Here is a 17,414-nt window from a genome sequence, read left to right as displayed (position 1 = left end):
CTGATGACAGAGTTAAATAGAAAAAAGGTTCAGTTTCAAGTCTTGGATTATCAAAAATGTGGGCAAGTCAAATTTTAGCATAGTAGGTTCCCTTATTCATATAATAAGAGAGGCAGTCTGGACTTCAAAATTTCCTCCTAGTTTCAATGGTTAAAAAATTATTTTTGAAGGAATTTTAGACAGCAGGTTTTAATCCAAATAATATTTATACCCATTGAGTGAGTTAAAAGCTAAAAGAATTAAAAATGTTGTTGAATGCAGCAAAGAATACTGCATCAGAAATAATCTTAGTCTGAATGATTTTCTAGATTAAAAGATTCAGTGTGATAAATCTTTCTCTAACAGCAAAGAAATTTTTTAATAGAGAAGATCTCCTTAATTTTCTTTCCTTTATTTCTTTTTTTTTTTGATATAACAACAAAAAAAAAGAGAAGGTATTATGTAGGGTAAATGGATCTTCTCAACTTTTTTTTTTCTTTTTAACTGATGAAGCAAAGTACCATTCAGCAAAGTCTATTTTAAAAAGTATTTATTTGGTTGACAGTCAATCCTGCTATTATTATAATGGTTGCATTGTTTCTGTGAACTAGGATAAATCTCTCCCCCAAAAAAGTGCTCATAGAGATATCCAGGAAGAAAGGCGAATATATTGTTGGTTCAAATTATCCCAAATAGCAGAAATGCAGTCTGTCATTGGTTTAAGACAGCCCTTAGTATGGATTTTAGAAAGTCACTCACTTTGGCAATAGTTCTGTTAGTAACTTAGTGTGTTTTATGCTTTAATTAACTCAAGACAAATTTTTGGAAAAATTCAGCTCAATCAGAAAGAAAGTAAGCATTTTCAAATCTTACAGTTAAGACTTCAATAGTATGAGAGCAAGTTTAGAAAACATTTTTATTAGACAAATTATGTAGACAAATTATACACAGAAAGCTCTGCCACTCATAACTGAGGCCTCCAAAAATGTTTTGTGTATTTGTATAATAGGCAATACATCAAAATAAGCCTATTTTAAATATTGTACATGGTTAACAGTTTGTTGATAGCTAAAATCACTGTAACATCTGGTATGTCCCTATATAGCTCATTGTAAAGATTTTTTTTTGTTTTGTTTTAAAATCAGAATTGTGAATGAGATCATGAATGTTACAAGGGAAAGCAAGTTGTGCATGCACTTAGGTACTTGTTACCCTGGAAACAAAATGGTTTTTGCATGATAAGAAATTTCTCTGCCTTACACAGTAGACAATATTTGAAGATTTAGTACAAAAACAGTGACAGTACAAGGTGCTCCCCAGAACAGAATTAGCATCAAAATATAATATGCCTTAAGAATATACCTCTTAATTTCTCCTAAAGCAAATCACGTAGGTTGATTCCTATCTCGATCCTAGCCATGGAGTGAATTAGCTTAAAATAAGTGCATGGCTGCGTAAAAACACAGGATAAGTTCTTGCTGCCTACTTACCACATTTTAATTTAAGGATTACAAATGAAGTTCTTTCTACATTTCTAACAGATAAGAATGCTACTTGAAAAGGGTTGTGCCCAAAGAGGCACTGCTTTTGCTGTTGTCCTTCTATACACTTGGCACTAATGTTAAAAAATACATAACTCCTCCAAATGGAACTGAACGTATAAAGGGGTAAAGATGAGAGCCCAGCGTGGTAATTACGTTTTTTTTCTTTAGGGTAATGGATGACATAATTAAGGCCACATCAATACTTCTGAAGGGCTCCCATTCCTCCCCAACTACTGTTGTTATATTGATTGGCTTCCTGCTTTGGAAGAGGATTTTTAACCTTTTATGATCTATGCTTAGACTCCTATGGAGCTCTAGGTACTGTAGTGGATATGATTCAGCTAATAGCATTTTCCATTTAGATAATTAATTAAAAGTAAAATTATCAAGGTTAGCTTTATACACTGCTGAATAACAAATGCAAAACCTATTCAAATGAATTACATCTAGGAACAAATATTAAATCGCCCTGGATGCTTTAATAACAAAAGTATAAAATATTCTCTGTTGGCAAACAATGCGAGTCAGAATAACATTAAAGCAACCTGCCTTTTCTAACTGAAAAGACCTCCTGCACTATACATAGTTCCTGTATACAATACTTTTTTTTAAACTAAAGCTTTATTAAATGAATTGCAATAGCAATGGCTGCCTTTTTATATATATACACATTATATAGGTGCATATATATGTATATATATATATATGAGATACTAAGTTATTTAACACAATAGAGGCTTCTGCCATATGATAAAGTTTACTGTACATAAGAAAAAACTTTTGATACTGTACAATCACATAAAGGTCATATGCACTGTTGCAGTGCAAGAGTAGTTTTAACTGTAGTCTTGACTGGCATATTAATGGCTTTTTGTAATCCTACAAAATTGCATTCTGATATTGTGTGGCCTGAATGGTCTTGAAATTGTTTTATAAACACTGCAGGGATTGCCTTTGGTCCACAGTTAAAGGACACTCAACAGCAGTGGAGCATTATATGGATGCAGCAGAAGAATGTAAAAAGACTGAAGTTATTGCAATTATATTTTTAAAAATAGAGAAATGTTATGTAAGAGGCCTTGATGTAAAATTAAACCTGCATATACTTTTAGTATACTCAGTGCACATTTCCTAAACTTGAAGTACAGTATATGAAAAGCAGACTAATAGGATCCTAGAATACTATATTCTGGGGGAACAAGTTGAGTAATGAAAAAAAAATGGAGGGAAATATACGAGAAGAAAGCGGGGGAAAAGAGAAATAAACAGGGAGAGAAAGGAAGGAGAAGGTGGGGAGAAAGAACTAGAATCATTACTAATAATCCTGATTTTTTTTTAAAAGTTACATCCATGTTAGTCCCACAATATTACAGTTGCTCCTTGCAACGGGAGTCCTAAAGAAGAAACAGTGAAGAGATTTTGTTTGATGCTCATATGGAGGTGCCTCGGTCTGGATCATTACCCAGATTGAGCCCCAGGGTAGGAGTCGGTTGATAAGGAATAGATGACATTGTTTTTATAGGACTCCTGAAAAAGCCCCCATTAGGTGCCCTGTGCCTAAAAGGGCCAGTTCGGTGCTCAGGCACGTTGCCAAAAGCGAAACCAGAGGCCGCTTTAGCTGACAGTGTGCGGCTAAGAGTCTGGATCTGCTCTGGGATAAAGGTTGTTGTGGTGATATGAGTGTTCCTGAAATCACTGATTTGCTCCAGTGCTTGTCGTGTTGGCAAAGTGTCAATGTCCAGAGGGGTCAAGTCAATTGACGAGGTGGAAAACTGTTTATGGGGGCTGTCGTCATCTGTGCACAAGCTATTTACACGTCTATGGAGATGCTCCAGGTCAATTTCCTTGTCATCCTGGAGATGAAGAAAAAGAAAATAAGGTTCTCATCAGTACTAGCTTCCATGGTTAAAAAAAATTAAATAAATAAAAAAAGAAAAGAAAAGGAAAAAGTAGTTCAGCAAACATGTAATTAACTGAACTTTGGGGTTTATTCATTTAACAAATATTTATTGAGCACCTAATATGAGTCAGGCACTGTGCTTATTAGCTTCTGGGAATACCAATATGATTCTGAGATAAATATATATATATTTCCAGTGAGAAGTCTAGAATGAGCATACACCACATGCAACTAGAAAGATCAGAGAGTTGTAGAAGAGTGTTACCATTCTATATAAGACAGGCCCGGCAAAACCGTATGAAGGAAAAGTATGGTTTTGGCAACTCCCTCTAACCCCTCCACCTCTTCTTTATACATAGTTCCTCTCTTTTCAGTGTCTCATTCCAAATTGGATTTTTGATCCTTTCCACCATCTAGTTCTAACCTTAAATTTTCATTCTTAGAGAAAAGGGATATGATGTGCTATTTCATACTAAAGTATTAATGACTATTAAAGTGTTATTTCTTGTAGGCCAGCGATATGTAAGATTTTTTTAGACAGAGAAAAAGAGAACCAATTTCTAATTGAGATTTCATTTACTTAAGGTATCTAGCATATGAATCAGGCAATATGGTGAGGTCAGCAGGATGTTTAGAGACCTCTTCAAGTCAGGACAGGGAATGATAGATAGTTTTAATTTAGGGTCAGTTTTATGGTACATGGCTCTAAACCAAGGATGCTTTTAAGCTATGCTAATGATTTTTTTATAAGAAGGCACTTAATAAACAAAAATGAAGTAAAACCTCAGATTTTTAAAGATGAAACCTCTCTTAAATCCCTTAGTATTTTCATTAAGTGTGAGTATTAAAACCCAATATTTGAAAAAGTAGAGCTATCAAGAAGGAAAATTGTCCATGTTATCACTCTTATTTATAGCCAAGCTCAACAAATTAAATTTGTGAGGGTTTAAAAATATCTATTAATCATAAAAGGAGAAAATATTTGTTCCTAGGATTTGGATTAGCTGTCACGAGTTAGAATGGGGTCTGCATTTTTTTTTTTCATCATGCTGTTATGGCGCTCCTCAGTGAAAAATATTTTGATGTGCATCACTGTTTTTCCTTCTTCTTTCTCATTTTAAAATCCAATAAAAATATCCATTAATGCAATATTATCACTGAGACTTTAGAGGGTTGAGACATATAATTTTATGGTTCCCACAGCAACTGTAATATAGTCATCCATCAACAGATATAATAATGCAAAAATTTAATATCACATATAGTAATTCAAAATATAAGGAGCTTGGGGAGTCCTTAATTTTTAGATTTTTGAGAATATGAAGTCTCAGCTATAATGCTCCATTAATGTGGTCTTTTGCATTGAATCAACGTCAACAGAGATACCAGAAGCTTATTCCACAAAGAAAACAGTACAATCAAACCTGATTAATTTTTAACTCGCTCTCCACTTATTTAGAACGGATGATCACACAGGTAGCAAGCTAAGATTTATCTTGGCTGAGCCAAGCTTTTCCTTGAAATGATGCTGATCAATTTTTCACATAAGGTGGTAAAGATAGAGTCCTTAGACTACTTAAGAAAACAGCCCGTTTGAAATAATACATTAAATGTGTAAAAATCTATATGAAAAACAGAAGTCATTTTAATTTGTGCATCAAAGCAAATCCTCTCAGGATTTGCTCCAGTCCTCAGTTAGCCAAGTTCTAGTTAAAGAAAGTTTAAAACTCTCTTTTGAAACTATTCTCCAGATCAAATCGTATAACAAATTCAGGTTGTTTTCCATTTCAATTTCTGAAATTTTAGTGAATGTAATTTCATTTTTTTAAAAAAATTCACCTTTTGGTCCAGTTGAAACAACATAAATGAATCAAATAGTTTATTTTAACTTTATATTTTCTCTGGTAACTTATAAACCCCATAATTTGTAATGAAAACAAGGCACGTGGTACTTTAAAAGAGACAGTATGTGTAACTCTGCAATTATTCTTTCATATATCTAGAAAAATTTAATATGGCCCTGGAACTAAGATGGCTCAGGAGAAAAGGAGAAAAACAGAATTGTGGATGATTCCTTGATTATATCTGGCAAGCTTGGGGTCATGAAAGAACCCAAATCACAGGACAACCCTACAGATCTACCTGTAATATATCACCAGTGGCGATGGGAAAATTCTGATTATTTTTCACTATAGCATTGCATTTTTCAGGCCTAGTCTTAGAAACCCAAGTAAGTAATTTATCTACAAGTTAAATAACTAATTTAAATAAAATGAAATGGTGAGCATCATTATAAATTGGTCAAGGAAATCACTACCTTTAAAAAAATCACTGAATTAAAGTCTATCCTGAGATTGAGAAACATTTCAAAGAGCCTCGTGACACATGCTTTGTCAGTCTTTGAGATACTATAGTCTGCTCTCCGCTTATCTGCTAGGGCCTAAAATGGAAATTAGTAGTGGCCTTATCCATTTCTCCATTCACTCAAATTTATTTTCCGTCTTCAAAGAAAGACGAAACAATGACCGCCCCCAATTCATTATCCTTTTCCCCATGGCCAGCCTGCCTGGAGTGACGGCCTGCTTGTTGGTTCAAGTCAGAGCCGAAGCTCGTCAAGTACCTCTTTGGACGGGACCCGGGAGCCTTTCCTCTTGCTCCACCAGGTCTCCAGCATGGCTATGAAGCAGGACAGGACGATCCCCGCAGCCAGGATGCAGAAGACCCCCGCGAAGCTCTTTATGTCCAGGGCGCCTCCTTTCTGCTTTGTGTCCACTGAGGAGTACAGGTCACACTGGCCATTCTTAGGCCACCATTTGTGCTTCAAGATGTCCATGTCGCCACTCTGCTGAAGTTCCAGGATCCTTGGGGTCAAGAACACAACCCATGTTATTGCAGACATAGTTGTTGCCTTCTCCATGACAGCTCTGATTTCCACCCCACCTCTAAAGGATGGTGGCTGCCGGTGGACAGGAATCTACAGATCAGCTTATAGGTGGACTATGAGGAAACTGACCATGATGGCTCTGGTTCTATAGATGAGGTTGTGCTGCGGGACTTTTTGCCCATTTTTACCCCTCCCTCCCATTCCCCTCCTCCCTCCTTTCCTCCTTCTTTTGGTTTTATTCTGTAACTAAATACTCCTGTCCCTGGTTTGGTGCAGTGGCTTTCTACAATTACATTTCAGAGGCCCTGTTTTGATGTGGTTTCAAGCTGCTGCAATTCTGTGTGCCTTTCCTACACACAGAAGGATCCTCTGGATCTTAATGCTTTTATGAAGAACGTTTTGCTGCTTTGAGCAAGATGCTGGCGTAATGTCGCCCGGCATATGCTACACACATAGAAATTCAATTAAAAAGACTTCTATTATTTAACACAGTGTGCAAGAAAGCCTTGGGACAAGTTTGAAGTTGATAAAATACATCATTTTTTGTTTTTTCACACAACTGATCTAGTTTTCCTTTTAATGCCAAAGGGGAAGAAATCTCACCTTGGAGAACAAGAAGAAAAGCTGACCAGAGGCATTCAGAAGTAGTTCAATTCAAATAAGAAATGCCCTTCTTCTTCATCTTTTCTCTCCACATTCTGGGAGTAACTGCAAAGACTGCAGCTTTTTAAAGTGTGATTCTCATTGAGGAATTAGTCTCAATTCTGAATATTCTTTGGGCTCTATCCAATACCTGCCTGGCCTGCCCCTCCTCCAGCGATGCCCCTCCTCAGAGGCCCAGGTTATATACGGTCCAGAGTATGCATATCCTCAGGGTTCTCTGGAATTTTCTGGCTTAATAGCTCAGTGCTCTTTCAGTTATATTCCTGGGATGTCCTCCTGAGAGCAGATCTTATTGTCACAAAGGTACCAAAGACATACGTGGTAGTGTTAGAGTGAGCACAGAGCAGGGTTGTGCAAGCTCAGGTACACACAGCTTTGAGCAGGGGAACCTTCCCATGCAAGACATGGCTGGGGGTGGGAAGAGAGGGACCCAGAGGCCATCTCCTTGTGCTCCTGTGTCCTACCTTTGTAATCTCATCCTGGGTCTTGGATTCTTTGGGGTAAGACTGTTTAAAAGGTGAGGGAAAAGAACCAGGCCAATTTGGAAGGAGTAAATCACCAACTTTTGGTGACACATAACCTTTTTACCTGTTTTTATAACCAGCCTGGGGCTAGAAAATTGAGGAAAATGATAAAGGGAAGGACACTGGGGGTGGGATCAACTTTTAACTTGATTTAATCAAGAGTGAGACCAGCTCTAGGAGAATCTCTGTCTCCATCTATCATGGAGAGCTGGTCTTCAGCTCTGTTAACTCCCATGGATACTGCAGGACTGACAGTGCCCTTGAGCCTCCCCAACAGCCTGGGCTTTTCCTCCTTGCTTCTTGTGAAATCAATCTGCCTAATTTCCCATCACCTCAGAATGTTTCTCAAAAGGGGCAATTAATTGATTAACATCATTCACTAAAATAATTGTAGGTAATAATGGGTTCTATGTCTCCTGTATTCCAGTCTTTATCCCAGATAAATTCATTTCCTTTTCCAGAATTCCCCAAAGTGTATTCCCCAGGACACTAGTACCTAGAAAGCCTCTGCAGGAAAAGGGCTCTGTGGTCATTAACTCTGAGAAGCACCTTCTTGGAAGTATACCAAGATGCTAGCCTATGGACTCTCCAAGACCACTTGTGGAAAAGTAAGCCTGTATGATTTTGTTGAACTCAGTTTTTCCCATACTCAACTTCCATTTCCCTTCCCCCATTTTCCTCCCCAAGTAATACATATTGAGAACACACAGGGAAACAATTTGAGGAATACACTTGAGGAATAATGTCTTGATCCAAAGAAGGAACTACCTGTGGGAATTTCTGGTACTGTACTAGGATCATACAAATACATAATCGTAGCATCAAAGTTACTTGCTTGGCCTCTTCATGAATACCATTTAAATGATGGTAATGTTGCTAATGAATGGTATAAAATTTCAGTTATGAAAGATGAATAAAATCTAGAGATCTACTATATAACACTTTGCCTATGGACAACAGTACTGTATTATATTCTTAAAAATTCAATAATAGGTTAGCTCTCATGTTAAGTGCTATACCACAATAATAATGAAACGAAATGGCAAATCCTTTATGTGTTTTCACTTGGTTGTCAGGACACCATTTTCCTTCAAGGTTGAAGGAAAAATGTAATCATGTTGGGACAAATAATTATTCTTAAATTTGTACTTATAAGTATGTGTAGGTATAAAAGGGACTGACATCAACCTTTGCTTAATGAGAATACAATTGTCTCTCAGTATCCATGGGGGATGTATCCCGGGTTCCCTTACAGATACCAAAATCTGAGGATGCTCAAGACCCTCATATAAAGTGGCTTAGTACTTGCATATGACCTACAGGCACCCTCCTTTATGCCTTTAATCATCCCTAGATTATTTATTACCTAATAAAAGGTAGTGCTGTCTATAAATAGTTGTTAGACTGTATTATTTAGGGAATAAAATAATTAGAGAGTCTGTACATATTCATTACAGAAAAACTTCTTCTTTTCTGACTATTTTCAACCTGAATCTGTGGGTGTGGGGCCCATGGATACGGAGGCTGACAATTATCTACACACAAAACGAAACCCATTTTTACTGCTCTTCTGCTCCTCCTGCCACTCTGCTATTGGGTGTCTGTGAAAGTGTGAGATTTTCCCCTCATGACACTTATCATTGTTTCACATTATTTGCGGTCATTTGATCAATGCCTGATCCCCTTTCTGGAATTCGTACCCACCCCCCACACACACTCCCCTCACAGAGCAGGTGTATGTTTATTGATGACTATGCCTAATTCAGTTTTAGCAAAGGAACTCTGTCCTCAGATCCTACTTTTCCCCCCTTATCATTGAAGCCATTTTGTAATTTGTTCCGTGTCCTTCTTATTCATCTGTCCATTCAATAAATATTTCAAGAGGGACTTCATTACCAGGCATTTCCTTGGGTACAAGATTTCTTCTAAAACGTGATTGCACATCCAGTCAGAGCAGCCTAGGCAACATTGTGAAACTTTTTTTTTTAATGTCCTCACTTCATGTCCACTTATTCTATCATTCATTCAGGGGTTGATGACTGCCTACTCTGACTCCTCAGGGGTATCTGAGATCTCCATGATTCAACTTACTACCTCCTTATTTGTTCTCAACATGGAAAATGGTTCAGCTTTAAGAACAGTTACCAAACTCTACATTTTATATTTCACCCATTTCAATTCTATTAGGAGTCAAAGGTGATAAATCAAAGAATTCATTTTATTGCAGAATTTTTAAGTTCAGAGAGCTGAGTTCTCTAGGAGCCTTCTGGTATAACCCAGGAGCTGCGAGGAGCTCTTTCTAAGGTGGATCTTACCATCACAGCAGCTCAGGGATACACATAGTAATTGGACTACAGGGTCTCTCAGTGCAGCTCTGACCAGCCCACAGCAGATTCCAAAGGAATGTAGGCTCTTCCAGGCTATTGTGTTGGAAGAGAATGAAAAGATTCCCTGAGCCAAGAGTTTTGTCATAAAAGCTCGCTACAAAATCCAGTGCTCCTGGAAATTCCACCAGAAAGGTCTCTCCACACCCTCTTTTTAATTATTTAACAAAAACTTGACTTAAGGATTAGGTAAAATAAGTTAGTAAAATGTAATTTCTATAATCAGCAGAAAGATAAGTTCTCTTTCAAATCTTCATGAGAAGCTGGCCCTTTAAATGAAGCTTAACAACATCCAAAGGAGATTTTTCCCCTTTAATTATAAGCAACAGTGATATATGCCCATAACAAGGCAAGAAACTAGTTGCAAAATTCTTGGTGAGGGCCAGGAACACTTTCTGGCTGGGTAGAGTGATATTCTTTTGTTAAGTGTGTGATTTCCACAAGATGGCAGTCTTTGCTCATAGAGAGCAGAGTTACTGCGGTTCACCTGTGGGCTTGAGATGCATAGTGTGGACTTCTTAGCGCTGTAAACATTTACCTATTAGAAACAAAATTCGCCATTAGACTGATGAACAACTGGATGGCTAAAACTTTTTCTTGAAGTGCACTCAGAAAAACTCCTTCCATTCATACCCCGGGGTGATGGCAGCGCTTGCTCTTGAGGAATTAATGAGTCCACGTAACAAAAAGCATTTGCTCACTGCGTGGCATATATGGAAGGCGACCAACAGTTGAAACTAGAATTATTATTGCCAGCATGTGTGACTATTGTTCTTTCTTTGGACCTGTTCTGGTGCATTCCTCTTAATGGAGAGTTATATGCCCCTTCGAATCAGCAAATGATTGATTCACTGAGAAGAACATTGCCTTTTCTTCTTTTGCCAAAAGTATAAAAATATATGTGATCTCACTGAACAGAAAAATTTTAGAAGTCTATAAAACCTAACTGCAGTTTGAAAATGGTTAATAGATCAATCCTACATGCATAGCATTTTCTATTGATAAAAATGAGCAAATTTCAGGGGAAGGCAGCAAAGAAGCAAAAGATCCTTCTTTCATATTCAAATAAAAACATTCAACAGGCCTCAGTGTCATCTTGTAAAGCTTTGTACTTTGAAGATAAGAGCCTCATTTGTGCATGGGACTTGCCCCGAAGGTTGGTCACTTGCCATCTTTAATTGTTAATATAGGAATTGATTTTCAAGTTATTTGTAACAAAAAGGATGAGATGGATACAATTTTTTAATCCTACATAGGTGACAGATTTTGCCTTTGAATAATACAGCTGTCCATAGGTTCCTTTCAAGTTTTATTGGAGTCATAGCCCTTTGGTAAATTCTTGCTGAGCTGACTCTAAAAAAAGTACTGATTATTTGAGAAAAATGACACTGCCTTTCCAGTCATTTCTACTAGGAAAAGACTTAGGGATGATCAGAATCTTTTCATTTTCTTTTTTTTTTTTTAATATGGGCAAAATCCTTTTCTCAGGCCCCATTTGTAGGAACTCCTGTGACTCTCATAATAAGATTTCCCATCTTCTGGTAGCACAAAATATTAGAATGAAAAAGAGTATAGACATTATTTCTTCTATCTTTGTCTCCCCATGCCCATTTTATGGATGAGGATACCAAGGGATACAGAGCGTAATTCCCCACATTTTTTAAAAATATCCAACACAAAATTTCACTGCTATAGAAATTAAAAGACTTTTTTTTGTGTGTGACTCATGCTGCCAGGAAATAGTTGACGTGGGGCTAGAATTCAGGTCTGTCTTCCAACACTTTTTTCTCCATTACTTCACACGGCCTCTAATTAACTTTTTAAAAAAATAGCGAACCACTTTTAGATTTAGAAGTCTGTTAGACCCTGAGGAAAACTGTCATCAATACATTTCCTCTAGAACAAACAATATAACTGTAGTGTGACTGCAAATTTATTCATACCACCATTTGGGTGTGCAAAGAAAATGTGGCTTTTCTTCATAGCCTCATTGATCTTCCTTAGTAGCACTGTGGCCACTGAGCAGTGGGGAAAAAACTAAATTTAGCTCAATAGGATTTAAAATTTAATCTGATCTAATAATTTAACATGGTTCTAGCTTTAGCTCAATCTGCTTAAGAGAATTACTCAGTACTTCTGAGATAGGAATTTGGGATAAAGGGAGAGATACTGAGTCTCAAAGGAATGCCCATAAACCACAGAAGAGGAGGAATACCCATGAACCACTGAAATGCAGAAAGCACCCACCAATTACAACTCTTGAAGACATACCCTTTGTCCGTGCCCTTGACCTGTGACCCTGAACCATAAGGGCAATGAGCAAGAACAAGGAAAACTGGCACCAAATCCTGAAACTCCACCCTGGCTCCCCCTTTAGTCAGCCCCTAGCACCAGCCCTCTATAAGTACTAGCACCCCACACCACTGAGGGGCTGTCTCTCCTTCTGCAGACAGGTATCCTTCTCCCTTGAATGTGTATTCATTGCTTTCCTCCAAAGGTATCTCTCTCTTGAGATTGCCCCCATTCTTCCTTGAATGTGTATCCAATTCTTAAATAAACCTATGTCTATGTCATTGATTGCCACATTCTGAAATTCTTTTCCGTTACCTATGCCAATAACTACGCTGGTCCTGAATCAATTTTTCTTTTTTTCTCTGGGAACTCCTTGGACCTCTTTGGAGATATGTCTTATCCTATGACATTTTCAATTCTTTCTCTTTCCCCGTGTTCTTTTCCAAGATGGCATTAGGATTTATGGAGGTCACAGTTATTTCCCCCATCTTGGATTGGGGGTGGTGGTGGGGGTAGGGGATGCTGGTTCCTTCTCTGTTCTTGGACTTCCTTGGGCAGCTGTCCTTCAAAGTGAGAGTGGTCTGGGTCCAATCTTTAGACAGTAATTGGTAACAACTGCAGCTAAGGTCTACAGAAGTGCTAGGTCTGGTCAAGTTGGCTGATATAGGGTGGTAATGTAGGGCTCCCTTCTGAACCTCTGCCATTTTCATCATCTACCCCTGATGATTCTGCAGTGCTGCAGATCCTATTATAGTGTCACCCTGTCAGTTACTTTGAATGGTCCCAAGGTGGGTCCATATGCGCTAATTAGCATTCCCACCACAGGGGAATAAGAGAGACCTGGGGATGAAGATTGAAACTTTGCTTTTTCCTGACCACATGGCACTGATTTCTCACTCATCCAAGGTCTTCTCTCTTGGTATAGAGCCTGGTGGGCCCTGGGGACTCCTCACAGAGACCCTAACAGGAAGGGAAGGAAGTCCTAGACCCTCTCTTCTACCTTTTCAGTGTTTCAATCTAAGAACCTCCCCTCATTCATATCCCACCCTGCCCTCATAGAACACTGGTCAGAAGAGGTAGGCTCTCCTGTTTTTCCTGAACATCCTACTTACATCCTAAGTCTTCCAGATTCTCAACTCATCATAGTGAAAGAGAATTCTCGTTACATAGTGTTAGAAACTCTATGTTTCTAGGTATTTCTTCAATTTGGAAGTATTGAGGCTATTTGGCACTAGGGATGGGTGAGGATATTTTATCTGGGGGGGGGGAATATTTTATCTGTACATATAAGTTTCATGTGACTAAAATTAAAAGATATTTAGATAGAGCCCCATTATTCAGTAATGTTTACTATCCATTATCACTGAGAAAAATACTTGGGAATATATTTTAAAAAATAATCTTTTGGTACACTGAGTAGATCTATTTTGGCTCACAATACACACATTTTCAAGTTCATTTGCTTGGTTTTTACAAAATTTCCTTCTCTGTGGTTGCTGAGAACGAGTTAATAGCATGCAAATGATTTAAGAAAATAGCAGCTCAATAGATTTTCCATTTATTCATTATTTCTTTCATTCTTGTCTTAGAAAATGTAGGTAAATTTTAAGTGAAGCCCAAGCACAAGAGTAAGATTTAAGCAAGTAAGTATAGTGGCACTCTGATTGGCATATCTGGCAACACAATTTGAACAATCAGATGTGTAAAAACAAATTCTATTCATTTCTTGTGAATGAGGCACCCATTGATTATTTCTCTTAAGTAAAAATCTCTTCATGATCTGTTAGTAGCATTAGATGCAACAAATATTTATTGATAACATTTAGTGCTTCAGTAAAACCAAATAGCCACGGGGAGATTCTTAGAAGCTTTATCTTTTGCTTTAATTGGACTTTTAACTAATTCTTTCAACTAGTTGAACCAAATTTCAGCTGCTTAAGTCTGATCCACTAAAATTACCTAAGATTATACAGGTGAATAGTATTTTTTGGCATTTTCAAATAACTCATGAATGGTATATTTTAGATCAAGGGACAGCAAACACTTAAAATTAAGGTACAGATAGCAAATATTTGAGCTTTGCATGTCATGTAGTCTCCCTGGCAGTGACTCAACTATACTTTTATACTGTAAATGTATCTCTAGACCATATATGTAAATGAAGGGCTTTATTTATAAAAACCAGGAGTCTGATTTGCTGAGCTGATTTAAAACTCACAGAACAAATAGCTTTGATGAACACGATGAGTTTCCATATCATTAATAACATTATTGAAGTTCAGAGGGATTAAATGACAGAGTCAAAGTTAGGTCATTAGAAAGTATCAGCCTATTTCAGAGCCAGAGATTGTAACTCATTCTAGTGATCTTTTGAACATGTCTTAATTGACATATAGCAATTCCCATTATTTGTGCATCCTTAAGTGAGTACCAAGTGATCTTGTGACTTTGTATTTAGCCACATTGAGAAAAATTTATTTATGCACTGTATCAACATAGCAGTATAATCCTCCAACTGACTTTGGATTTCTTTGGTTTTCTGATTATCCTATAATACAGCTGAATATTGGGATTGAGATTGGGACCTCCCACATTCCTGAGTGACTGACTGCCTTATTTGAGATCAGGTAGTATTTGTCAACTGAGGTTTGTATTGGCTGAATCATTTTTCCAGACAATGGCATCTTTAGCTTGAGATCAAGGGGGTATCATCAGATATGATACTGCTAAAAAGAAATTGTAAGGAAACGATTATGATTGGCTAAGAATGGATAAGGCAATTGACTGATGTAGAAAAGCTGATGCCTCTTTTAAAAAAATATATAAAACTCTTAAAATTATGTTTGAAAGTATATAAATGAATTAGATTTTTGTTGTTGTTGTTGTTGTTAGTAAAGAATTACCATGAACACTTAATGAGAAAGACACCTGTTAGTATTGGAAAGGATCTGGGAGAGGAGATCATATTTCACTTCTGCCCAGGGAAGTGAAAAGGCCTGCCCAGCTCCCTGCTGCAGTGCTGGATCCACAGGACTGGCTTCAATTATGAGCTCAGTTATTGTTGAAGGATGCTACACAGCAGAGACCTGTATAAAAAGGAAAGTTTCCTGTGTTGCTTCCAACCTGATATTTCACTTTCAAATTGGAAAAAGATAATATGATAAAGTCTTTAATTGGTCGGATCTGGTTTTCTTATTCAGAAACCAGTATCCATGACCTTATTTAGTAACTAGTGTCTTCCTAAGGCATTCATTTTCCTGTGGCTGGAAATGAACCATAAACTTTATCCAGAATATCTATTTTCCAGAAGAATGCATGCATGATACTATAAATCTTGGAAGGCATTTATCAAAAACATGGCAAATTATTTGATTTACTTCTTAAAAGATCCTTGTGAAGGAAGAATTACTGTTTACCTCTCTCCTTATTCTTGTAAGGAGCTTTAACAGCGTTGATTGTACAGAGTTCTCATGAGATGGAGGTTCAGAGGTGAAGAAAATGTCCCAAGGCCAAATGGCTCTCAGACTCAGGGCTCCTAGCTGCCTTTTATTTGAATACACCATAGAGCTCTTCATTATCCATAAAGAAAACCTATGTAAGTGGAAATCGTTCCTTTCCTTCCTGCTTCTTTATGAGCTGAGAGTTTGACTACTCAAGTCCCTTGGCCGACCTGTATCCCATTGCATCTATTTACAAACATTACTTCCTGTGAAACACATCCTGACGTCCCCAAAGAGCCACATGAATACTGCATGCATTGATTAATCTCTTTGTGAATAGAGTAAAGTCAGGTAAATTCATTACCACCAGGCACTTAGGGGGCTTTACAAATGTTATTGAAAAAAGGAAGTGTGCAAACAAGAAGGCGGTGTTCTGAAACCCTGCCCTTTCCCAGCCAAAGTCAACCCATGGTGAACTTTCCACCATAATTGCATAATTATGTTGTGCAGACTCCCATAGTTATCTCAGTGAACCTTTTCCTTAGGGTCTAAACAACCCTCCAGGAAAGGTATGGTATTTGTTAAATAACACAATTATTTTGAAAACTGTACTACTTACTCTTTAACATTTAGAGTACTTTTTATGTTCAAGTATTGATGAGATTTTTGTTAGCTCTTCGAGCCACCATACTTATAGATATATTCTTTGCCTGAAGATGAGCCTTAAAGTTGAAATATATGGTGCCCATTCACATCGATCTCTCTAGGTTAGAGCCCTCTCCTTCAAATGTAAGTCTTGCACTGCCCAAGGGGGGCAAAATCAGCCCTGTTCACGGAGAAGCAATTGCTTGAAAAATCAAATTAGCAACATGACGGATCTCCAGACTTTGGTGACTAGTGAACTTTAATTATTATATATTTTATGTGTTTATGCTGGCAGTAAAAGTCAAGCACTCATTATAGAAATGGCAGACATGATCTTTCATAAAATGAGTGCTGGGCGGCAAATGAATAGATAATCAGGATAATGAAAGCAAGCCAGAAAGTTGCTAGAAAGCTGAGAAGACCCAGACAATGGCTCCCACTGAGATAGAGGGCATAATTGCAATTGGAAAGAGAACACTTTTGGTGATCTTTAAAAATGTCAGCTACATCCTTAAGCTCAGTGTGATATTTGGGTTATAGGGTAAAGGGGAAAAATTCTTTCATTCTGCAGTGGGAAACTGGCAGTGATCATCCTTGTTTGGAGTCATTCTGCAGGCAATACAAAATCTTCTTATGCAGACCTTTCAGATGCATGCTTATGAAAGTGTCAGAAAGTCAAACTTGTTTTGTGTACTGTATTGTATATATTTTATGAATAATTTCCTATCTTTGAGTCTGGCAACCAAATCTTAAAATAAGTGGGATCTTGAAGTGTATGTTATCTGTAAAATGAATAAGGATTGTGATATGAATCTTTGGCACATTGTTAAAAGAGAGAAGATGATGGGAAAAGATACTTTTTGAAGGAACGAACATTCTCTTGAACATCTGTGGGAATATTCAACTTTTAAAAAGTTGAATGACAGGTAGAGGGAACTGTGACCATCCACAGAGCAGGCCCAGCGGCCTGCTGAGGGGCAGAGCCGCCCCCCACCCCCAGCGCCTGCCAGGTAGGCGGAACGGTGACCACCGGCAGAAAAGGCCCAGTGGCCCACGGCTGAACAGAGCTTCCAATCACTCCTGTAAGGTAGGCGGGCCTGCGACCCACCAGCAGAAGAGGAGCAGCTGCCTGCTGAGAGGCAGAGCCGCCCCCTCCCCC

At 37.8% G+C, this 17,414-nt stretch overlaps 1 protein-coding gene across 3 annotated transcripts in view; it reads right to left on the bottom strand.

Annotated features, from left to right (window-relative positions):
- Nucleotides 1–17,414, bottom strand: part of Grid2 (glutamate ionotropic receptor delta type subunit 2) — a 1,429,152-nt gene that overhangs the window by 33,777 nt on the left and 1,377,961 nt on the right. For 2 of the 3 annotated variants that reach the window (XM_015484559.2, XM_048813622.1), the window contains exons 15-16: nt 6,044–6,284; nt 2,862–3,376 (exon numbers count right to left, since the gene is read on the bottom strand). In XM_015484559.2, the coding sequence (XP_015340045.1) occupies nt 2,954–3,376; nt 6,044–6,284 (664 nt within the window). In that variant the 3' untranslated portion in view covers nt 2,862–2,953. Of the gene's footprint in view, nt 1–2,861; nt 3,377–6,043; nt 6,285–17,414 lie in introns of those variants that run through there. The other variant, XM_048813623.1, reaches the window with a different exon arrangement.

This window comes from Marmota marmota, unplaced genomic scaffold (assembly GCF_001458135.2).
Source record: "Marmota marmota marmota unplaced genomic scaffold, marMar, whole genome shotgun sequence".
NCBI classification, from domain to species: Eukaryota; Metazoa; Chordata; class Mammalia; order Rodentia; family Sciuridae; genus Marmota; species Marmota marmota.
Note: the sequence above shows the minus strand (reverse complement) of the source record. Positions and strands in the feature narration are given on the sequence as shown.